Source organism: Cherax quadricarinatus, chromosome 63 (genome assembly GCF_038502225.1).
Source record: "Cherax quadricarinatus isolate ZL_2023a chromosome 63, ASM3850222v1, whole genome shotgun sequence".
NCBI lineage: Eukaryota > Metazoa > Arthropoda > Malacostraca > Decapoda > Parastacidae > Cherax > Cherax quadricarinatus.
In genome coordinates this window covers 15,503,878-15,530,156 of record NC_091354.1, presented here as the reverse complement: position 1 = coordinate 15,530,156, position 26,279 = coordinate 15,503,878, and the positions used below count along the sequence as shown (strand labels likewise).

Here is a 26,279-nt window from a genome sequence, read left to right as displayed (position 1 = left end):
TTCAATTTAACCCCTTGACTGTCACAACCCCCAATCCTGAAGTGTCTCCTGGTGTCGCAAAATTTCAAAAAAAAAAAAAAAAAAAAATTTTCTTATGAAATGATAAGAGAATTTTTTCCCGATTGTAATGACACCAAAAACACGAAATTTGATGGAAAACTGACAGAATTACGCTCTCACGAAGTTAGCGACCTCGGTGATATTTACAAATCGGCGATTTCGCTCACTTTGAGCCCTATTTTCGGCTAATTCCATTGTTCCAGTCGACCAAACTCATAACTATTTTTTTGTAAATCCATTTTTTCTATCGATTGAGTACAAGAAACTGCCCATTTACCGATTTCAACTACCCAATAACGTGGTCAGAAATTTGCAATTTGGCCAATTTTACGAAAATTAAAAAATATGACAATTTCAAAATAAGGTCCAGAATGAACAATGCAGACATTCCTGGCTCTAAAATAACATTTTCTTTGTTCATCAGTCACGTCTCCAGGCCCCTCTGATATTATTCTTGCTTTCTATTTTGCATTTTTATTCAAACAAAAAATAGAAGATTTACTGTTATGCAGACTACTGCAATACTGTAATAATTGTATAAATAATATCAACCTATTCATGACTGCATATTAGAATGGCTAGTTGGACATTTATTGGAAAATGACATCATTTGTTTACTTTTGAACATCGGCAAAAATCAAACATTTCCCCTACTTTGAGCTCCATTTCCAGGTTCTTTTTATAGTAAAATCAATCAAAATCACCTCTATTTCTATAATATGTTTTCCATTCTATCAAATGAGACCAAGAAAACGAGAATACAACCATAAATACTATACGAAAACTGACCACAAAGTCGGCATTTTAATTAAAAAAAAAAATCGGAGTTTTTTTTTCTCATTATGCACTGCATGCTCCAGGATTTTTTTTTTATATGGTGCACACTGACCACACAGACCCATTCTCTCACATGTGGGCCTACCAGCTTTCTCCTGCTTGATTTGAAGCCGCTAGAATTTATGAATACAGTGTTAAGGGTCGTGTGCAAAATAAAATGAAAACAGGTACTAAGAAAAAACATGAATAATCGAAGCTATCTGTAAAATGGTCTTCAGTAAAATTGTTATACTCTATAACTGAATGACACAGATCACAAAACATGTGAATTCTGAGTTTCGACTATACTATAAATCTTCTTACTGACATTACTGGCTATTTCATTGTTTTCATTAAATTTCCAAAACAAAAGTAATTGTTGTGTAGTACTTAGGATTGATAAGGTATAGAATGCAAGGTATACTATTTTTTTTTTAACACATTGGCCATTTCCCACCAAAACAGTGTAACCCAAAAAAGAAGAAACACTATCATCATCATCATCACTCACTCCATCACTGACATGTCAATACTGCAGTTCAAAAACTGCAACATATATCTAGATATGGAATATTGTTGCTCAAGAACTCAATTTTAGTTATGGTATAACACAGGTGTCTATGGAGAAATGGTTCAGAGTTCAATACACTCAAATTACAGTTTTCAGGGATGCAATTAGTTCATTAGCTGGGAACCTTCTGTATTTCAATTCAACTTCCTCACAAATATAATGGCCCTATACCAAATGCCCTCCTTAACTATACTATGATTTGTAAAATTTGTCATGACATCATTCATAAGTTCATTTTGATCCATCAAAAATTTATTCTAAGAAAGATTTTAAGGTTTCATGCACAGTACAGCAATTCTCATTTTTTTTTTTTTTTTGAAGACAAATTAACCAGTATTACAAGCCAAATGATAAGATCAATACATACTGTACTGCTTAACATGTGTGGTCCAAATATTGTTCAGCACAGTATTCACATTGCTGATGGAGTCATAATATCTATAAAAATAACACTGGCTTCAAATGGTGCATTTAAAGATATTTGAGGTTGAAATTATTTTTGTAAAGTGTCATACTTTCCTTAATTAAATAAAACTTGGATGGAGAAAATAATACAGTATGAATAACTATAAATTAGGTATTTAAATAATTATAATGAATAATTTTCACTAGACTTAAGATTATGATGGCAGTTATCCTGTTTAACAACAAAAAAGTTTAATGTAGTGAAAACAAAATATTGTGGCTGAAGTTTTCCATAGTTACAACAGGGGTACAACAGGGTTACAAGCATAATACTTGGGGCGTGGTTAGTTACATCTGTCCATTAGTGGAAGAATAGAGAGGGTCTGGCGAGGCGTCTACGTACTGGACATAGGCACCATGGACACCAACACCGCCACTTGAGTCCAGAGACCCATCGCCTTCGGATACTGCAAAGATAAAAAACAGATATGCTGTAAGATTTCTAACATTAAAAAATGCTGTGTGCAGCAAATTCCTGTGCAACTACAAAAACAAAGAAACATCAAAAGCATACTTGTAAGCAGCACTGTTTAAATGTCAGGAAATTACAGTAATTCTTTGTAATTCTAGAACATGAGTGATTCTGTATACATTAAGCAGTTGCTCTCCAATAACCAAGGTATCTCATTAGCAGCAACAGCAGCAGCATCAGCTGGGGGTTGTCACAACAGATATTGTTTAAGTTAATCTATGTTCTTATCTACTTGGCTAAAATTACTGGGTAATCACAACCATAGGCCTACTGACAGAAACACCCCAATAATTAAATATTAGATTGAATTTTAAGTTCAACCTCTTCATTTTGAAGGTTATTGAATCAATGCAATCAATAACTGTTGACCTGTAGTGAAATACAGCATTTAACTGATACTCTGTAGTGTAATACAATAGTTAATTGTTACCCTGTAATAATAATGCATTACACTGTAGTGTAATACAATATTTAATTAATTGTTATCCTGTATTGTAATACAATATTTAATTGTTACCCTTTAGTGTAGTACAATACTTAATTGTTATCCTGTAGTGTAATACAATATTTAATTGTTACCCTGTAGTGTAATACAATATTTAACCCCTTCAGGGTCCAAGGCCCAAATCTGAAGTGGTGCCTCAGTGTCCAAGAATTTTCAAAAAAAAAAAATTTGTTATTTTTTCTTATGAAATGGTAGAGAATCTTTTTGTGAAGGTAATAAAACAAAAAGTACGAAATTTGATGGAAAATTGACGAAATTATGCTCTCGCGAATTTTGATGTGTCAGCGATATTTACGAATCGGCGATTTTGCCGACTTTGACTCCCATTTTAGGCCAATTACATTATTCCAGTCAACCAAATTCTTAGCTATTTCACTAGTATTACTTCTATTCTATCGACTGAGCACGAGAAATCACCAAGTCAGCTGTTTCAACTACAAATTAAAGTGATTGGAAATTGTTAATTTGGCCAATTTAACACAAAGTTCAAAATATTCCAATTTCAAAATAAGGTCCAGAATAAACAATGTAGGTATTCCTGGAACTAAACTAACATTTCCTCTGTTCATTAGTTACGTTTTGAGGCTTTACAAATAAATTCCATTTTGATTTTTTATTCACATAATGAATTTTTATTCACACCAAAAAATAGAAGATTTACTGTTATGCAATACTGTATTAATTGTATAAATATCATCACCATATTTGTGAATGCATATTAGACCCACCAGCTGACGTGTATTAGACGTGTGAGGTCGTTTGTTTACTCTTGAATATCGGCAAAAATTTAACATTTCTGCTACTTTGAGCTCAGTTTCAAGCCATTTCCAGTGCTAAAACCAATCAAAATCATCTCTATTTCTGTAATATGTCTTCCATTCTATCAAATGAGACCAAGAAATCGCAAATACAACTATAAAAAACATACGAAAAAACACTGCAAAGTCGCTGTTTTAATCGAAAAATCATGATTTCAGTTTTTTTTCTCTCATTATACACAGTGTGCTGCAGGATCTGTTTTATGTGGTGCACACATACCTCATAGATGTATTCTCTCATATCTAGGCCCAAATGTACCACTCACAGTTTATCAGAGTGAGATGAGCTCATGACGTAGATCTACGGTTTGGACCCTGAACGTAAAGCCGTAGATCTACGGGACGGACCCTGAAAGGGTTAATTGTTACCCTGTAGTATAATACAATATTTAATTGTTACTCTGTAGCATAATACAATATTTAATTGTTACCCTGTAGTGTAATACAATATTTAATTGTTACCCTGTAGTGTACCATAGTGTTTGATCACTGCCCAGTAGTTAATATAGGATTTTTTGTAAGATATTATTTATCAATACTCACACACAAATACTTAGTGTTACCTAAGATTTACATACATTTATTTCACTACTGCAGTTTAGAATGGTTTACAAATAAGGTAGGAAATGGGATATACACTGGACCCCCGGTTAACGATATTTTTTCACTCCAGAAGTATGTTCAGGTGCCAGTACTGACCGAATTTGTTCCCATAAGGAATATTGTGAAGTAGATTAGTCCATTTCAGACCCCCAAACATACACGTACAAATGCACTTACATAAATACACTTACATAATTGGTCGCATTCGGAGGTGATCGTTATGCGGGGGTCCACTGTATATGAAGAAAGCAAAACATACAAGCTTATGATGGCAGTCAGTGATTAATATTTTATGACAAGTGTATTATTGAAATAAATAATTCCATGAATCAACACCTTTGGGGAAATACACTATTATTATTATTACTATGTAGTTTTCACAAACAAGTGATAAATCTATATGGGTAATTTAGTTCAATAATTGTTATTCACAGACTGAGTTTTTTCCATACATATTATGCTGGCCATTTTTATACAATATCCACTAAGTACACAAATGTGCTGTAAATACTGTATATATACATGTACCTTATAAAATGTTAGGAGATTTTTTTTTTCTTTTCTTGAACTAAAATGATTATTTTATTATCAGCAATAACAAGGCAAAGAATTAAGTCTAATACTTCAACTTGTTATTATTATATACCATTGATATTATGACACTTGTCAGGGACAGTAACACCATGGAACCTTAGTACAGAGGACATCTCCACAACTACTTACTACCTAACACTTGGATATTCAATTCAATTCAAAGTTTTATTCTCTATAAGGATTACGTAAATGCTGAGTTTACAGAATTTGGTTATTGTGTGGTTTACATGTAGTAAAATAATAATTACAGAGTGTACCACTAGAACACCTAGCATGGCTAGGCATTTCGGGCAGACTTAAATTAAATCTTAAGTTTAAAATATTACAAAATTATGAGGTAAGTTGGTATTATGGCTAAGTGACTAAATACTAGTTTGTGAGTTTAGCAATGTGAATGCTTTTGTTTTGGCACTATACATAGTTTCAGTATTGGAGTATCACAGGCCAACTTATGACTAGTTAAGATTCATTATTTTGAGATTGAGATTGATATTTCTGTTTATGGTCAAATGGGTGAGTGAGTGTAAGTGTTAACCACCAGGTGGTATTCGTGTAATTAGTTGACAGGGTGTATCAGGGAGATAAGATGTTTTCTGATGGTAGTTTTGAAGGTGATGAATGTGTCTGCAGTTTTAGAATTTTCAGGTAGGGTGTTCCAGATTTTAGGGCCTTTGACATACATTGAATTTTTGTAAAGGTTTAGTCGGACACGGGGAATGTCATAATCCCACTGGGAAATTCTGCCTACCAGTGACAATGCCTTCATCTGCTGCAAATCTGTCAAGGAAAGTGTTCTTGTCTCTCTCTTTCTCAAAGCCCTCCCCATCTGTGACCCTCAGCTTCTTGATTCAGAAATTTCTACTCTTTGTAGTTCATTCTCTTGCCTTGGTTAAACTCTCAGTTTCATAAGCTCTGCCTCATCACATGCTAAACATACTTTCTTCTCTTCCAAATTCTCTTCTCCTGGGTATATCTTCTATCCTTTGCCTTCCCTAAAGTATTTCCGTCTCCCAAATCTTAATAACTCTCTCTGTTCTTTAGACATCAAACTTTCTTCATAGTAATCTTGTTCATACCTCTCCTCCCAACACTAATGCTTCCAGAGTCTACTCCATTTCCTGTTCCTCATCTTCTCCAATACTTTGGAGAAACTGGCTGCTCACTTTCTGACAGACTTAAGAAGCACAGAAGAAGTGCCAGGCTTGCCAACACTAATAATGCTCTTTTCTTTCACATTAGAGATCACAACCACCCTATTAACTGGTCCTCTGCCAAAAGCTGTCTACCCTACTTCTAGCCTTCACAGATGCCGTCTTGTTGCAGCATCCCTTAAATGTAACATTCATAATATGAATCTTAGTCCTGGTTTTGTCTCTGTAGATGCCATCCTTGCTCATTACATTGTCAAATGTTCCAAACTTCAGAAGACAAGCGACATGACCTGATCTTTATCTCCTCCTCTGCCTACCTCTTCTCCATTTCTATACAGCCTCTCCTCACTTAACAATGGAGTTCCGTTCCTAAGATCACATCAGTAAACGAATTCGTCACTAAACGAGGAGCATACTATAATGGTAGTGAATTTGGGTCAACCATCTTCGATATTACTTTAATGTCACCCATGCACCATATATAACATTTTTAGCATTTTTTAAATATTTGGTCAGAGAGCCCGTCATAAGTCCGAGTCGTCGGCAAACGAGCATATCGCTAAGTGAGGAGAGGCTGTACATTTTTTGCCTTTCCTATCTTCTATCTAGATGGGTTCTATCCTATGGATTTTGTCCTGCAGGGAGTTTGTCCTGTCCTTGTGTGACATTAGCTCTCCTGCAGCATTCCCCCTCTTCTGTTGCTCCTTAGACCACTTCACTATTATTAGTATTATTACTACTACTACTATTTCCTCACTTACACTCCACCATGCCCCCTTTTTTCACTATCCCTTCTACTTTCTTATTGCCTCCTCTATCACTGTTGCACTTCTACCAATACCAGCACTATTACCACCACTAATTATTGCTACTACTTCTACATTATTACTTCTCCCTCCTGCAATTCTACCATTCCCATCCACTTCCCTCCCCTTCTCTCATATATATTCTTGCTCCCTTCCCTTAATGCTTCTCTGACTGACTAATGAATGGTCCAAGTCGAATCAAAACAGCATCATAAATATCAGTCTCTAAGTGTGGAGTTATTTGTGTACTGTTCCACTCATGGTATTGTGTCTTTCTGTTTTTCATAATTTTATCAACACTGTAACCAAATTAACTGTAATACAAACCACTGAATTTTCCATGTATATTTACAAGAAATATATATTTAACTGTTCTCCATGAGCAAGTGGAACAGAATTCTTCCTCCATAAGCCATAAGTGTCATAAGAGGTGATTAAAATGCCAGGGGCAAGGGGCTAGTAACCCCTTCTCCTATATATATTACTAAATTTAAACAGAAAACCTTCCAGTCAACTTTTGGTGAACCAAAAAGAAAAACTTTCATTTTTCTTATTAGGTCACCCTACCTTGGTGGGATAGGGCCAGTTCATTGAAAAAAATTACTTCATTTATTACTTATTTATTGTAATATATAGCACTATACATTGAAGATACTGGAGGGCTTAGTCTCAAACCTTTACTATTATAACAACATGCTGGAGTGAGAGATATGGGAGGAAATGCAAAAATAGAGCCACTAAAAAACAGGGGTGTCACAGACACAAGAGAACACTGTCAATACCCGTGGTCCAGGTGTATTTAAGAAATACTGCTGGAACAAGTGTAGAATTCTTTAAGAGGAAACCGGATCAATACCTACATAGTGTGACAGCTCGACCAGGCTGTGCTGGGTATGTGGCCCAGAGGGCTGCCAACAGCAACAGCCTGGTTGATCAGGTAATCAACATATACACCTGGGTTCAGCCCCAGATAACAGGTAAACTGTGTGTGCTCTTCAATACTACCAAGTAGTGTATTACATGCATTCACATACATTCTCATCAACAACACTGGAATACACACACATTCTCACAAATAATAGCAACATACACATATACTCACCAACACCACCAGCAAAGGGATATGAGGTTTGAGGAGAGGTTAGAGGAGTTAAACCTGATGACATCAGAGAACAGAAGGGCCAGAGGTGACATGATTTCGAAATACAAAATACAGTGGTACCTCGAGTTACAAACTTAATTCATTCCAGAAGGCTTTTCGAGTGCTGATACCGAACGAATTTGTTCCCATAAGGAATAATGTAAATTAGATTAGTCCGTTTCAGACCCCCAAAAATACACTTATAAAAGCACTTACAGAAATACACTTACATAACTGTTCGAGTTGGGAGTTGTTCGAAACTTGAGGTACCATTGTACTGAAAGGAACTGAGAGGGTGGACAGGGCAAGTCTGCTTAAGAGGCAAATCTAAGGTACACGAGTGCAATGCTAGAAGTTTAAAACACAGATGAGTCATAGGGCTGTTAGGAAATAGTTATTTAGCCTTGTCAGGAAGTGAGTGACCTAGATGGCAACGTGTAGGCAGGAGCCATGTATAACTTAAAGAATAAGTATGATAGGGCTCCTGTTGCAAGGAGAGGGGAAAACCCAGTAGCAGCAAGCAGAGGTGGGGGATGCCAAAAGCTGAGACTCAACTCCTGCAAACAACAAATAGGCGAGTATCAGCATACACATTACTACTACTTCAGAATAATTGCAGTCTCCTTAAAGGTTTCTCTGATGAAAAAGATACACACAAATTTTGTTGTTGCAGTTATTAAGAAGCACCAAAGCTTATGCTTTATTAAGCATTTCCTCCCAAGAATCAGGAAACAAAATGTTGCCCAAATATGTGTGGGAATTATAAAGGAAACAAGTTTCCTCCAGAATGAGATGCGAGAACAAAATGCTCCCAATTTGGTCGGATGGACCCCTTGCCTAAATCCCAGCAGTCAGATGCCCACACAACCCACCTGAGTCAACAGCAATAGGTTCTTCCTAAATTCGTTATTGATACTAAAAGTTGGGGCAAAGTGAAACAGCATAAGTCCCCTCCACACTCACTCACAGAGGAAACACATGTCTGATAAATCTAAGACTAGCTTTCAGAAATCTAAATGCTTCCGAATTATTCACGACATTGTGTACAGTGTATGTCGGGCCCATATTGGAGTATGTAGCACCAGTATGGAACCCAAACCTGGTCCAAAATGTCAAGAAATTGGAGAAAGTGTTGAGATTTGCAATGAGACTAGTCCTGGAGCTATGAGGAGAGGTTAAGGAAGGACTAGGGATGACATGATGATAACCTACAAAATTCTGAGAGTAATTAATAGGGTGGACAGAGACAGATTGTTTGAGATGGAAAACAGAAATACGAGGGTACGTGCAGCTAGAGGTTGAAAACAGATTAGTCACAGGAAAGTCAGGAAGTATTTCTTAAATTTTAAAGTAGTCGACTCGCAAAGCGAGGAGAGTGTGAACCTAGTAACGACCAATGAAGAGGTGGGGAGAGGAACTGACTTGACTCCTGTAACCACATACAGGTAAGTACATACAAGTGAGTACACAACAGGAGAAGAGGTGAAAAAGTTATCATGTGAACTAGATACCTCGACAGTGATTCGACCAGATAATATCTCTCCATTGGTCCTGAGGGAGTGGAAGTACTGTATTAGCTACTAGCAACAATCTTCAACAAATCAGTCAAAACAGGACGACTGACAAAGGTGTGGAAGGCAGCAAATGTAGTCCCAATATTTAAGAAAGGGGACAGACAGGTAGCATTAAACTACAGACCAATGTCACTAGGGATTATCCAGAGAAGGGTGATCCAGCCCACAGAAAGGAATAGGTTTATAAATGACAATCAGCATGGCTTTTAAGATGGTAAGTTCCGCCTCACAATCATACTAGAGTTCTATAAGGTAACAAGTGAGCAAGAGAGAGAGGGATGGGTAGATTGCATATTTTTTGACTATAGAAATGTTTCTGATCCAGTACTGCAAAAAGAAACTGAGAAAAAAGCTAGAGAAATAGACAGGAATAACAGGGATTATTTAATAAGGAATACCTAACAGGAAGGAAATGAGTTATTGTCCGATAAGAGGTGTTGTAGTGGGCATGAGTGACAAGTGGCGCTCCACATGGATCATGCTATTTCTTGTATATGTGAATGAAATAACAAAAGACATATAGTCAGATATATCCCTGTTCATAGATGACAGTCTAATGGAAAGAGTACAAACAGGTGAGGATCAGTAAAAGACTATAAATGAACCTGAATAGATCGCAGGTTTGGTCTGAGAAATTGCAACTGGAATTTAACCCCAGCAAGGGCAAAGACTGGAGGATGGGCAAAGATCACAGGTGGAGTCCAGGTTTGGGAGATGAGAGGCAATGGCTGCAAACCTTACTCAAAGAGAATGACTTTAGGGTGAGTATTGTACCAAGTGTATATCGTCTCAGGTCCAAATCAGTCTAACAACCGCTGCACCAAACGCACGGCTGGCAAATCTAAGACTAACTTTCAGAAACCTAAACAAGGAGTCATCAACAACACTGTATATGGCCTATGTCAAGTCCAAGTATGGAACCCAGACTTTGTCAAGCTTGTCAAAAACTTGGAGGAAGTGTAGAGGTTTCCAAAGAGACTAGCCAGAATTGAGGGGTAAATTATATGAGAAGACACTAAAAGAGCTAAACCTGATGACATAAGAGGAAAGGACTAAGTGTGATGTGATAACTTACAAAATGCCAAAAGGAATTAATAAAGTGGACAGATACAGACTGTTTGAGAGGGGAAAAAGAGGAGCATGAGAGCATGAACAGCTGGAAGCAGAAAACGCACTTGTCACAAGGATGTTAGGAAAGCCTTTTTTCAGTCTTTCAATAGTTAGGAAGTGGAACGACCTGGACAGTGGAGTGGTAGAGGCAGGATCCAAATACAGATTTAAGAAAAGGTACGATAATGCTCTCGACCTCAGGAGAGAGTAAACCCAGAAGCGGCTAACAAAGGAGCAGGAACCAGGAGCTGAGTTTCGACCCCTGCAATCACATATAGATGAATATATATTACACCAACACCAGCTTACATATGATTTCACCAATGCAAGCATACACACATCATCAACAACAGCAGCAGCAAAGAAAAATTATTGTAGACGCTATCAAAGCCGTCATCTACTCGACAAGAGACAAGAGATTGCTTGGGCGCTCTCTAACGAAGGCGATACAAACAAGACAAGGACGTCGTAGAGATTATGTAGTGGACAAGCCCTGTGGAGGAGACAGGCAGGGAATGAGCGGAGATAATGAGGACTATTGTTGCTGCAGCCACTGACGAACTATGTGTACGTACACACACACACACACACACACACACACACACACACACACACACACACACACACACACACACACACACACACACACACACACACACACACAATGACCATGCTCCCTGATGATGGGACGCCTTTGTCCTCCAGTCATTATCTGCAGGTTGTGGCGACAAAACTTAAAATAATGGAATTTAGCGAGTTGTCAACAAAAACTTCAGAATTCTGAGGAAGGAAGCAGAGGGGGAGAATGAAGTGATGAGAGGCGGGGGGGAGAAATGCAGCAAGGAGAGGGAAGAAGAGGAAAAAAATTAAAGAAAATAGGAAAAATAAAGACTGGATTTTGAGAGCAGAAAGTTATGGTGCTTCATGTTCCAAGTGTCAGGATTAAGTCTAGGTAAGAAAACTGCTATTGGTCAGTGTATGTATAATGTTTTACTGGCCTTTCTCGTCCTTCTACCCGGTTTCTTGAGTATGCCTCAACACACTGACTCCATGCCTAAAACACTACAGAAACTTATAAAAAAAATCTATTATAATTAGGTAGTGTGTTCGCAGCTTGAGCATTCTGATCACAACCGAAAGGTTTCAGTTTTAATTCCTGAACGGATTCAAATATTTGGGCAAGCCACCTTACTCTTACTGTACCTGTTCACCTAACAGTAAATTGGAACTAAGAGTTAATAAGGTATTGCGGGTGGTATCTTAGGGAAGGGTTCTGGTGGAAACAAGCTATATTACTTGACTTTCTTGCATTATCCCTAGTTAATAATCCTAAACAATTGTTTGCGTAACCTTCCCTTGGCGAGGGACTCAGTGATCTATGCAGTAATTCCAAAGCTGACTCCTAGGCACTTACTGCTCGAATTTGCAGACCTCATTATGAAGGATGTCAATGTCAGCCTATCTCTCTTCTCTCTCTTTCTCTCACTCTCCGTGTGTGTGTGTGTGTGTGTACTCACCTATATGCAGTTGCAGGGGTCAATTCATAACTCCTGGCACCGCCTCTTCACTGGTCGATACTTAGTCACTCTCTCCCTGCTCCATGAGATTTATCATGCCTCTTCTTAAAGCTGTGTATGGAATTTGCCTCCACTACTTCACTCTCCAGATTACTGCACTTATTGACAACTCTAAGGATAAAGAAATACTCCCTAACATCCCTGTGACTCATCTGGGTTTTCAACTTCTAATTGTGGCCCCTTGTTCCTGTATATTCAAGCCCTGTCCACCTTGTCAATTCCTCTCAGTATCTTATATGTAGTTATCATGTCCCCCCTATCCCTCTTATCCTCTAGTGTCATCAGGTTGAGTTCCCTTAATCTCTCCTCGTAAGACATATCCTTCAGTTCTGGGACTAATCTTGTTGCAAACTTTTGCACTTTCTCCAATTTGTGTTTGATTAAGTGTGGGTTCCATACTGGTGCTGCATACTCCAGTATAGGCCTGACGTACACAGTATACAATGTTGTAAATGATTCCTTACTCAGATGTCGAAATGGTATTCTCAGGTTTGCCAAGCACCCATGTACTGCAGCAGTTACTTGATTTATGAGTGCCTCAGGGGACATGTTCGTTATAATGCTTACTCCAAGATCCTTTTCTTTAGAAAAAGTGATGTTTGAAGCCTTTGATCCCCTAACTTGTACTCTGCTTGTGGTCTTCTTTGTCCTTCCCCAATCTTCACGATTGCACTTACTGGGGTTAAACTCCAGGAGCCATTTGTCAGACCAGACTTGTAGTCTGTCCAGATCCCCTTGTAATCCTAGCTGATCCTCATCCACTTGTATTCTCATCAGTTTCACATCATCAGCAAACACAAACACTTCTGAACCTACTCCTTCCGCCATGTCATTCATGTATAAAAGAAACAGCACCAGACCTAGGACTGACCCTTGTGGAACCCTACTCGACACATACGCCCACTATGACACTTCATCACGTACCAAAACTCGTTGTTTCCTTCCTGTCAGGTACTCCTTGATCCATTGCAGTACTTTCCCTACTATTCCTGCCTGCTCCTTTAATTTTTGTACCAGTCTCTTGTGTGGTACTGTGGCAAAAGCCTTCTGGCAGTCAAAAAAGATGCAATCTACCCATCCCTCTCTCTCCTGTCTTACTTCTGTTACCTTATCGTAGAACTCAAGTAGATTTGTAACACAGGATTTCCCATCTCTGAAGCCGTGCTGAGTGTCATGTATGAGCCCAATCTTTTCAATGTGTTCCACCACTCTTCTCCTGATAATCTTTTCCATGACTTTACATACTATACAAGTCAGTGACACTGGTCTGTAGTTTAACGCTGCCTGTCTGTCTCCTTCCTTAAAAATTGGAACTACATTTGCTGTCTTCCACGCCTCAGGCAATTGCACAATTTCGATAGATTTATTGAAGATTGCTGCTAGCGGCACATATAACTCCTGTGCTCCCTCTCTCAGGATCCATGGAGATATGTTATCTGGGCCCACCGCCTCTGAGGTACCTAGTTTACCTAGCGATTTCTTCACCTCCTCCTTGGTTATGTGTATTGTGTCCAGCACCAACTGGTGCACCCTACTTCCATGGTTTGCTGGAAGCATTTCTGTCTCTATTGTGAATACTTCTCTAAATTTTGTGTTAAGTTCATCATACATCCTGGTCACTCTTCGTCAGCTCCCCTCCTTCTTTCCTCAGCCTGATTACCTGGTCTTTGACTGTTGTTCTTCTCCTAATGTGACTGTATAACAACTTTGGTTGAGAGTTGGCTTTTGATACTATGTCATTCTCGTACTGCCTCTGGGCCTCTCTTCTTGTCCCTGCATATTCGTTTCCCGTTCTTATGCTCAACTCCTTGTTTTCTTGAGTCCTTCACCTTCTATACTTTTTACATGCTCTAGCACACTTGGCTTTGGCCTCTTTACACCTCTAGTTAAACCATGCTCTCACTCTGGTCTTACCATTTTTTTCTGCTACCTTTGGTATGAACTTCTCCTCCGCCTCCCAGCACTTAGTAGTTACTAGTTCCAACATTTCATTTGCTGTCTTTTCCTCTAGTTCCCTTTCCCACTGCACTTCATGCAGGAATCTTCTCATGCCTATGTAGTCCCCTTTCTTGAAGTTTGGCTTCTCTCATCCTTCTCATGTGGCTGCATTCTCCAATGTTAACTCTATAAGGTATTCAAAACTCAGGGAATCTTGATCACTATCACCAAGGAGTGTTTCGTGTGTGATATCACCATGACTAAACTATTCAAGGTGAATATGAGAGTCAGCCTTGCTGTAACATCCCCTCCTTTCTCTCTGGTTGTATCCCTAACATGTTGGTACATGAAGTTCTCCAATACTGTCTCCAGCATCTGAGCTCTCCACATTTCTGGTCTCCATGTAGCTCTAGGTATTTCCAGTCAGTCTATTTATGATTGAAATCCCCCCATTATGAGTAATTTGTCCTACCCATATGAGCCCTCCTGGCCACTTCAGCTAGTGTATCCACCATTGCTCTATTGCACTCATCATACTCTTGTCTTGGCCTCCTGCTGTTCAGTGGTGGGTTATACATCACTGCTATAATCACCTTTGGGCCCCCAGTTTGAAGTGTTCCTACAATGAAGTCGTCTGTTTCCCCTCTGTCCATTCCTCCCATTTCCTCAAAACTCCACTGGTTTTTGATGAGCAGTGCCATTCCTTACCCTCTTTCTTCAGGATCTGATATCTAGTTGGAGAGATTGCATCTGTTATCATCCCTTTAAGTTTTGACTCTAGTTATTACTATGATGTCAGGGGATGCATCAGTGATTCGTTCTTGCCCCTTTTCACTCTTAAATTGCTTTTTCCATCTGCATTGGTGTACCATACCTTTAGCTTCCTTTCCAGTACTGGATTTTGGGAGGTGGAAGAGGATGGTGCAGTTCCCGTCCATTCTTCTTTATATATATATATATATATATATATATATATATATATATATATATATATATATATATATATAAAATTGTGTGTGTGTGTGTGTATATGTGTATGTGTGTGTGTGTGTGTGTGTGTGTGTATGTGTGTGTGTGTGTGTGTGTGTGTGTGTGTGTGTGTGTGTGTGTGTGTGTGTGTGTGTGAGAGAGAGAATTTTTAGTTTTCTGCTGAGTGTGTAAAATCTTCTATACAAGTCAAACATTTTGTAGTCTCCTTCATTATTATATGAAGATAAACATTCAACTTTTTTCCACAGAGGCCAGCACGTTTAATTAAGATAAATCACTTATAATACTAACCCAAGAACATGAAAATTATTTAAGAAACATTGGTCAAAATCAAACAATAGCCAACAAATTAAATCAATCGAGTTTAAATCAAATAATTACTCTGCAGCATATACGGGTAATGATTTTATGTATCGACTTGAAACCTTCACCACTCGTGTATCTAAATCTTGAAGGAATGGGGCAGTGATTCTTGAGAACCATGTTTACTTTCTTACACCCCACCATCAGCCATTTTTTTTAGTTATCAGAATAGGTAAACACAGTCTGTTTCCCTTCATAATCTTACCTGTGGTCTCCCCTCTCTCCTTACCTCCCTCTCTCTCCATCCCTTCCTCCCTCCCTACCTTCATCTCTCTCACCAGCCAACACAAGTCCATCACGGCTGGGAGAGAACTCAAAATGTAATTTATAAAGTTTGAAACTCTTAATAAGGTGTAAGTGCTCTGGAAACTCAGGGTACTTGATAAATGTAAGTCAACTAACTTGTTGTGTACCTTTATAGCAGAGCAATTACTGAGACTTGGCGACACAACACCCCCCCCCCACACACACACACACAAACTCTATTTATTTATATATATATATATATATATATATATATATATATATATATATATATATATATATATATATATCGCGCAAAAATCGCGAACAAGCTATACAAGATCGTATTTGCTTGGACCTCCTCTTTTCTGCAACACTGCAAGCTCCTGATGTGATGATTGCAACACGAAAGGCCTAGAGCTATCATTCAACTCCCCCGTGGTTATTTTGCACATACACACACATACACACATGATAACGATATACAAAATACTGCGTGGAATAGATAAGGTAGACAGAGACAGGTTGTTCCAGAGAGGGGACACAGAAACAAGGCGTAACAATTGGAAGCTGAAGACTCAGACGAGTCATAGGGATGTTAGGTAGTATTTCTTCAGTCATAGAGTCGTCAGGAAGTGGAATAGCCTAGCAAGTGAAGTAGTGGAGGCAGGAACCAAACATAGCTTTAAGACGAGGCATGATAACGCTCATGGAGCAGGGAGAGAGAGGATCTAGTAGCGCCCAGTGAAGAGGCGAGGCCAGGAGCTATGACTCGACCCCTGCAACCACAATTGAGTACACACACACACATTATATATATATATATATATATATATATATATATATATATATATATATATATATATATATATATATATATATATATATATTGCGCTGAGTTTTGCACACCAATAGTTTCCTGTCAAGATAGGGAGACACAAAAAACACATTCATTACACGCTCCACATCTGTTTTACAGACGTGCACGAGCCAATGACCCACAGGGAAGCAATATTTCCAACACTTATGGTACGTACCATGCCCATAGTCGAATAATTCATCCCCCCAAAAACACCGGCCTCCACTCACTCCCATCAAGAAGGTGTATATGTTTGTTGGCTGCCAAGCAACACCTTGGGAGGATCAAACTTTTATTCGTGTTGAATCTCCCTCATTAGTTTAGTACTTCACAAAACACAACATGACCAAGCAGCCCCTCTCATAACCTCCTTCACATCCTCCTTCCACTCTTTCTTTTACCTCCATTTCATCTTTCATCCACTCAGATTTATGCATTCTCTTGACAAACATGTTTGATTAAATTTTTTGTATATGATCAAACCATTTTAACAACCCCTCCTTTGCTCCTTTAATAAAACCTTTCATACTACCAAACCATTATTATTTTTTTCACTCATTACTATCTGCAGAGTATAAAAACCAAAACATTTCCACTGCCTCCAGTCTTTTCCTTATAGTAACATTCGAAGACAATGTTTTACATCTATGCAACAGCACTGACAGTAATATACTCTGAAATATTCCTCTTTTTGCTACCAGTGACAACTTGCTTTTCACAGACAATTCGAGACACCTACTTTCTTTTCTCCATTTATTCTGTGATACACTTCACCTTTCATTTTTACATTCACTTCTCGCTCTCTGAATACATTCCTTGCCTTCACATACATTTTTTTCCAATCTAATGTTCAATCTTCCATTTCCTAGACCTCTCACAAGTCACTAAGATATTTTCTGTGTTTCTTTCAACTTATTTTACACACCCTAAAACACCACCAACTTTTAAAACTTTTCTTTCGTATCCTTCAAAAGCACTGTGTCATCAGCAAAGAGCAACTTTGACGACTCAAACTTTATATCATAATTTTTACATTCTTGTGCCCCAAGAATCACATCTACAAATATATACATACCTGTCTAAGATGCAATTTATTACCTATTCATTACATACGCAATAATATTCACCACCCTGATCTAAGCACTCTTGTCGTAAACACACACTTGCTACTCATCCATTTTTCCTCACCAAATCTCTCGTTTTCGTCGTTAATCCTAGTTTTTGTTTGTAACAACTATTTTAATATTCTACCATACGTTTATCCCTATAATTAACACACCTAATGCCTATAATTCTTAGGCAGGTATACATTAAACTAATAAACCATTTATTCCAAAAGTTCTTCTCCATTTCATGTTAGCATTGTAGTCTTAGTCCCACCCATCCCATCTGTTTTCCCCTCTTTCAATCTGTTTATTTCCTTATTCGTTTCCTCCAAACTCACTTCAGGTTCTTTCTTTTTCAGTAACTATTTATATTTCTATCTGTCCTATGCAGGAAATAGTGTTAATTTCCATAATTACCTTTAACAACTTTTCATGATAAACTCTCCATCTTTCTAACACCTCTACCTCCTTACCCTTCACCTTAACACTTTCACCCTTAACTGATAATGATATCCTCCCAAGGTTTTCTCGCCTTATTTCTCCCCTAAACGCTTTATTATTTTCAGCAAAACAATATGCTAATGACTCAACTATTCTCTCATTTGTTTTTCCTTTACTGTACACTCCATCACTATTTTAACCTTACTTATATAATATTTACACTAATGGTCTTTCATCCTGTTGTGTTTACTTCTTGCTCACTCTCTTCACCTCATGATTCCACTATTATTCTCCATGGTGCATATATAGCACAGACCATAACGTTAAACCTACATTTATTACACAATACACAAATAACCCGCTTCAAATGTAGAATTGTAAATACACAAGAAGTATACTCACCAATGTATACTCACCGAGCAGTAGTTGTGGAGGTTCACATTCAACTCCTGGACCCGCCTCTTCAACTAATTTTACTTCCATTACTAGTTTCTGGTCTATTGGACCGACCAGCTACTGTCTCGTCCAACTCATTCTAATTTTCTACCATTATGAGTCTAAAAAAGTTCTTTTCAATCTCCCTATGACGCATGTCTTCTCACCTTCCACCTTTGTCGTACTGTCTATGGTCTTCTTAATTTAGATAGTCCATCCCTATCTGCCTTGTATATTCCCTTCATGACATCTCCACTGCCCCCAGCCTTCTCCTCGCTGCAACATTCATCGCCCATGCTTCACACCCATATAAGAGCGTTGGTAAAACTATACTCTCATACAAAGAGGGGAATGTATGAGAGTATAGTTTTACCAACGCTCTTATATGGGTGTGAAGCATGGGTGATGAATGTTGCAGCGAGGAGAAGGCTGGAGGCAGTGGAGATGTCATGTCTGAGAGCAATGTGTGGTGTGAATATAATGCAGAGAATTCGTAGTTTGGAAGTTAGGAGGAGGTGCGGGATTACCAAAACTGTTGTCCAGAGGGCTGAGGAAGGGTTGTTGAGGTGGTTCGGACATGTGGAGAGAATGGAGCGAAACAGAATAACTTCAAGAGTGTAGTAGTCTGTAGTGGAAGGAAGGCAGGGTAGGGGTCGGCCTAGGAAAGGTTGGAGGGAGGGGGTAAAGGAGGTTTTGTGTGCGAGGGGCTTGGACTTCCAGCAGGCATGCGTGAGCGTGTTTGATAGGAGTGAATGGAGACAAATGGTTTCTAATACTTGACGTGCTGTTGGAGTGTGAGCAAAGTAACATTTATGAAGGGGTTCAGGGAAACCGGCAGGCCGGACTTGAGTCCTGGAGATGGGAAGTACAGTGCCTGCACTATGAAGGAGGGGTGTTAATGTTGCGGTTTAAAAACTGTAGTGTAAAGCACCCTTCTGGCAAGACAGTGATGGAGTGAATGATGGTGAAAGTTTTTCTTTTTCAGGCCACCCTGCCTTGGTGGGAATCGGCCAGTATGATAAAAAAAAATATTCCCTTCAAAATTCTGTATGTCATAATCAAGTCTTCCCTAGTTTTTTTCTACACTAAAGTGGTCAGGCTCAGTTCCTTCAAACTCTTCTTAATGTATTCTTCTCAGTTCTAGAATTAGTCTTGATGCTGATCAACGAATCTGTTTGAGTTCTTGAACCTGCTAGACCATATATGCGCTGCACAGTGAGGCCAAGTGATATAGTATCACAGGCCTAACATATGCTGTTAAAAGCAAACTTGAATGATTTTTTCTTAAACAGCATTATGTTGAACTTACCAGTGTAGCATATGAAGCTAAAGTTACACAGTTGTGTGTAACTCCAGTGACGATAATAACGCCCATACCACTGTGATAATAACACCCATACCACTGTGATATTAACACTGTGATAATAACACACATACCACTGTGATATTAGCACCCATACTACTGTGATATTAGCACCCATACTACTGTGATATTAGCACCCATACTACTGTGATATTAACACCCATACTACTGTGATATTAACACCCATACTACTGTGATAATAACACCCATACTACTGTGATAATAACACACATACTACTGTGATATTAGCACCCATACTACTGTGATATTAACACCCATACTACTGTGATATTAGCACCCATACTACTGTGATAATAACACCCATACTACTGTAATAATAACACCCATACTACTGTGATAATAACACCCATACTACTGTGATAATAACACCCATACTACTGTGATAATAACACCCATACTACTGTGATAATAACACCCATACTACTGTGATAATAACACCCATACTACTGTGATAATAACACCCATACTACTGTGATAATAACACCCATACTACTGTGATAATAACACCCATACTACTGTGATAATAACACCCATACTACTGTGATAATAACACCCATACTACTGTGATAATAACACCCATACTACTGTGATAATAACACCCATACTACTGTGATAATAACACCCATACTACTGTGATAATAACACCCATACCACTGTGATAATAACACCCATACTACTGTGATAATAACACACATACCACTGTGATATTAGCACCCATACTACTGTGATATTAACACCGATACCACTGTGATAATAACACCCTTACTACTGTGATAATAACACCCATACTACTGTGATAATAACACACATACAACTGTGATATTAACGCCTATACTACTGTGATATTAACACACATACTACTGTGATATTAACACCCATACCACTGTGATATTAACACCAACACTACTGTGATATTAACACCCATACTACTGTGATATTAACGCCCATATTCCTGTGATATTAACACCCATACCACTGTGATATTAACACCCATACCACTGTGATATTAACACCCATACTACTGTGATATTAACGCACATACTACTGTGATATTAACACCCATACCAGTGTGATATTAACACCCACACTACTGTGATATTAACACCCATACAACTGTGATATTAACGCCCATATTCCTGTGATATTAACACCCATACCACTGTGATATTAACACCCATACCACTGTGATATTAACACCCATATTCCTGTGATATTAACACCCATACTACTGTGATATTAACGAACATACTACTGTGATATTAACACCCATACCACTGTGATATTAACACCCACACTACTGTGATATTAACACCCATACTACTGTGATAATAACACCCATATCACTGTGGTATTAACACAATATCACTGATATTAACACCCATATCACTGTGATATTAACGCCTATATCACTGTGATATTAACACCCATATCACTGTGATATTAACGCCTATATCACTGTGATATTAACACCCATATCTCTGTGATATTAACGCCTATATCACTGTGATATTAACACCTATATCACTGTGATATTAACGCCTATATCACTGTGAAATTAACGCCTATATCACTGTGATATTAACACCTATATCACTGTGATATTAACGCCTATATCACTGTGATATTAACGCCTATATCACTGTGAAATTAACGCCTATATCACTGTGATATTAACACCTATATCACTGTGATATTAACGCCTATATCACTGTGATATTAACACCTATATCACTGTGATATTAACACCTATATCACTGTGATATTAACACCTATATCACTGTGATATTAACACCTATATCACTGTGATATTAACATCTATATCACTGTGATATTAACACCTATATCACTGTGATATTAACACCTATATCACTGTGATATTAACACCTACATCACTGTGATATTAACACCTACATCACTGTGATATTAACACCTACATCACTGTGATATTAACACCTATATCACTGTGATATTAACACCTATATCACTGTTCTTCATTAATATTTGCATCATTTTTCCTCCCAGGCTATAACGCTATCTCCGATTTTTTCGTCCTAAAATATGCACGAATTTTCATTTGCTTGAATTACACTGCAGCGCTGTATGACCCTTGTTGGTTTAGCGCTTCTTTCTGATTATAATAATACTGTAGTTGAATTGCGCTCCAGCAGCCTCTTGTTCGACCACATCTGCAGCTCTCCAAGTCTCTCTGGAGCCTATTCCTGTTCCCTGATGTCGGTATAATTCTTAGGTCCTTCCTTTTGGTCGCGATGCTAATTCTTGTGGAACCCCAGTCGTTACTCTCGCCCATCTAAATGTCTTATTTCTTGCGCCTACACTATGGCATGTCTTTCAGGTACTCCCCGATCCACTGGTACACTCTGCCTAGTGTTGCCGGTCACCTCATGCAAAAGGCCCGTGCTGGAACAAAACTGGCGAACTACTTTGAACGGGAACACTCTGCCTTATATTCCTGCATGTTCTTCTTATTTTTGGGATAGTCTCTGGAGTGGGATCATATCAAATATTTTCTTAGAACCCGGGGATCTTAGCCACCCATTCTTGTGCTGCCATAAAACTCTTTCAAGTTCGAATGGGAATATTTACAATTCGTAAATGCGTGCTGGCTTTTTCTCTAATAAATCTTTTCTCCAGATGCTTGCTTACCGTTCTCGTTATACTCTTTCCTGGAACCTTGGATAATATGCATTTCAAAGATACTGATGTATAATTTAGCACTACTGTTTGTCACCCTTTTATATATATGAGTACCTTATTGATTTGTCCCGTCTGCAGCTAATTGAAAAGCCTTGTTATGGTGTCATGTAGCAGTTTTCTCAGTACCCACAGAGGTACTGCTTTTTGGTCTAGTGTTTATTATTATATCAAGCTCAGTTAATAGTCGCATCACTTCTTCCTTAATGTGAATGCTTCCTAAGTCCTGATGACTCAGGAAACCGAACTAACACGATTGTAAACTGAGGGGACGGGTGGGGTTGGAACCCAGAGCAGAGCCAGTCATAATACTAGCAGGTAGGTGCGCTAGCCATCATACCATACCGGCCTAGTTCAGTGGACAGTGCACTGGTTTGCTAGTATTAGCACTGGCTTGCCATGGGTTCAGCCCTTACCCGTTCCCTAAGTAGCTGCTGTTGGTCTGTTTTGCAGTTTTCAGGAAGCTCAGTATTGTTCTATAAAGACCTCCCTGACACTTCTGCATAATTCTCTACCGTCCTCAGCAGCCTTCTATCCTTCTTCATCAACATCACCTGAACCTTGACAATCATCTCTCTTATGTAGCTGTGGAGTAACTTTGGTTTTGTTTTAGATTTAATTCAAATAATTTTCGAACTCTCAAATTCGTTTTATATTATCACATATCAGCTTCTACTTTTTTTTCATATTTTCTGTCTTTTTAATGTTTACATTGCTTTGCAACTTCCCTTGGATTGTCTTCGTTCCTAGTTGAAACATGAGCACTTTCTCTGTTTTATCTATTTCGTTTTCTTCATGTTTCTTACGTATGCTTCTTTTGTCTCTCTACACATTTTATTTCACTCCATCTCTTGCAAAGCCTTTCCTTCTAGTTCCATTTTCCATTGCACTTCTTCAAAATACAAAATATCTTAATAGTGCCCTGTTGTGCAGTCTCTTGTTTCCTGCCGTCTCTCTTATTTTTTTCTGTAGACTTACTGTCAGTAGACATTCAAAACTAAGTGTTGTATCACTACTGACACAATAACTCCTTATATTAATTTTTTCTCATGCAATATTCACTGAGGTTAAAAACTCTGTCAAGTCTTATCAGCTCAGTTTACCTCTCTCACTCGTGTTGTATCCTTCACATACTGACTTTGAGACTTCGTTGAAGAGGTGCCTGGACGCGCACGAACGTTTGAGTAGGAAGAGTACCATAGATACTACCTCGTGTTGTGTAGGACAGTAATGAAAGTCAGCAGCCACAACGTTGTCTTAAACTGAAATGTTATGCGGGTGTCTGTGGCAAACCAATCATTTATATGCATCAGCAATAATAAACCCAAGATCCTGTTTCTCCTTAAAACTATGAGAACAGAAAAAAAATCTGCAGATGAGCAAAATCTCGCAAGCAACAATGTCAACAAGCGAAAATGTAAAACATAAAAAAAAAAGTGCAGCAGATGAGACTTGGCCAAGCGAGGGTCTTGTAATGTCAGCTATAACACTGGGCCAAGCGAGGGTCTTGTAATGTCAGCTATAACACCGGGCCAAGCGAGGGTCTTGTAATGTCAGCTATAACACTGGGCCAAGCGAGGGTCTTGTAATGTCAGCTATAACACTGGGCCAAGCGAGGGTCTTGTAATGTCAGCTATAACACTGGGCCAAGCTAGGGCCTCTAATGTCAGCTTTAACACCTGGACCTGCCAAGGTTGCTCAACAAGCTCAACTCAAAATAAAATAAATCAAAATAATAAGAAATAAACAAAGTTTACTACACTGGCTCATCGTGCTGTAACAAACAGTCGTACGTAAGCAGTCCAAGCAAATTTTAATCATAAAAACATACTCTAACAGAAGACGAAAAAACTTATATTCGTAATATTATAGCCGTATTGAGTCATTATGTCACCTAACTGTTAATACAGCCACAACATGAACTGAGACACTTAAGTGCTTACAACAAACATGTTTCATCACTCAATAGCCAACAGTCACGACAAATATTTACCCGCGTGGTAGACCTATTAACAAAACACATATGGTGACTGACACAACACCCAGTTAGCCATTCAGCTGTTAACATGGAGTTACAACATCTACATATCATGACCTACAGCCAGAGTTACAACACCAAGACGAACAGTAACAATGTGAGTGGAACATCCCTTACCTAGACCCGGGTTGACAGGGGTTAGTGAGGTGTAGGAACGGGACGCGCTACCCTCTGAACCATCATGAAAGAAAACGAATCCCATCAGCTGGTATTAACCAAAGAAAATGGGCCATTACACTATGCTAACGAACATTACAAGGATACGCTTATCTATTACATCTAAATACACTTCACCAACCATCCTCACCTTTCCTGGAAAATAACTAATTGCACAAGTTTAATTTCTTATGAGCATATTACACGACTACTTTCTATTTAGCGTATAGTTCCAAGAAAATACGATAAGCCAGCACACAAGTCAAGAGTATACATGAATCCATACAATAAATAACATTCTCTAGGTCATTAACCCAATAGAACACAGAACATTGATCTTTCAGTGTTCACCTTCCACATTCGTGTACTTTTTCTAAGAATACGGCGCTCTTTATATATATATATATATATATATATATATATATATATATATATATATATATATATATATATATATATATATATACACACACACACACGTGTTTAAAGTTTAATATGCATAATATGCATATGTGTATTCAGCAGCATGATGGGGTCGAACTTACCGCTGACAATGCCTCACTATGTCGTCACACTGTTCGATCATAACCTTAACATTAGTTTCAGTGTTTCACTTAACTTACAAACACCAGCGGTTCCCCTAAGATCTACTTAATTGTATAATAGCTGTGAGGGGAAGCTTAGGTCTATATAAAGCTGTGAGGGGAAACGTAATGTATAAACTGTAAGGGGGAAACTTTCAGAAGTTAACAACATCTACTCATGAAGTAAACAACTGATCTTCACTTTCAACAAAATCCTGGCAAAAAGTTGACTGCCACGAGGGCGGAAAATTAAACACAAAACGGACTTTGATCTCTATATTTCATGCTCAACCAGATACCATCTTCAGAGCCATCAAACTTGGTGTACCCGCCTCACCACCGCCCACACACCCGCCTCACCACCGCCTCACCACCGCCCACACACCCGCCTCACCACCGCCCACACACACACCTCACCACCGCCCACACACACACCATACAAAAATCACATATGAACAAAGGTTATCTACAGCTTCTACGACATTTATATGATATATGATTTACTGCTGCAAACAAACTTTAACCTTACACTGGTACACCTGCGTTATGATGCAACACTGGTACACCTGCGTTATGATGCAACACTGGTACACCTGCGTTATGATGCAACACTGGTACACCTGCATTATGATGTAACACTGGTACACCTGCGTTATGATGCAACACTGGTACACCTGCGTTATGATGCAACACTGGTACACCTGCGTTATGATGCAACACTGGTACACCTGCGTTATGATGCAACACTGGTACAGCTGCGTTATGAT

The 26,279-nt window shown here is 38.5% G+C and overlaps 1 protein-coding gene across 4 annotated transcripts in view; it reads right to left on the bottom strand.

Moving 5' to 3' along the window:
* Positions 1 to 26,279, bottom strand: part of LOC128698178 (uncharacterized) — a 393,415-nt gene that overhangs the window by 8,467 nt on the left and 358,669 nt on the right. The window contains exons 6-7 of one of the 4 annotated variants that reach the window (XM_070098652.1): positions 24,890 to 24,943; positions 2,205 to 2,319 (exon numbers count right to left, since the gene is read on the bottom strand). In XM_070098652.1, the coding sequence (XP_069954753.1) occupies positions 2,205 to 2,319; positions 24,890 to 24,943 (169 nt within the window). The remainder of the gene's footprint in view (positions 1 to 2,204; positions 2,320 to 24,889; positions 24,944 to 26,279) is intronic. The other 3 variants (XM_070098653.1, XM_070098654.1, XM_070098655.1) reach the window with 3 other exon arrangements.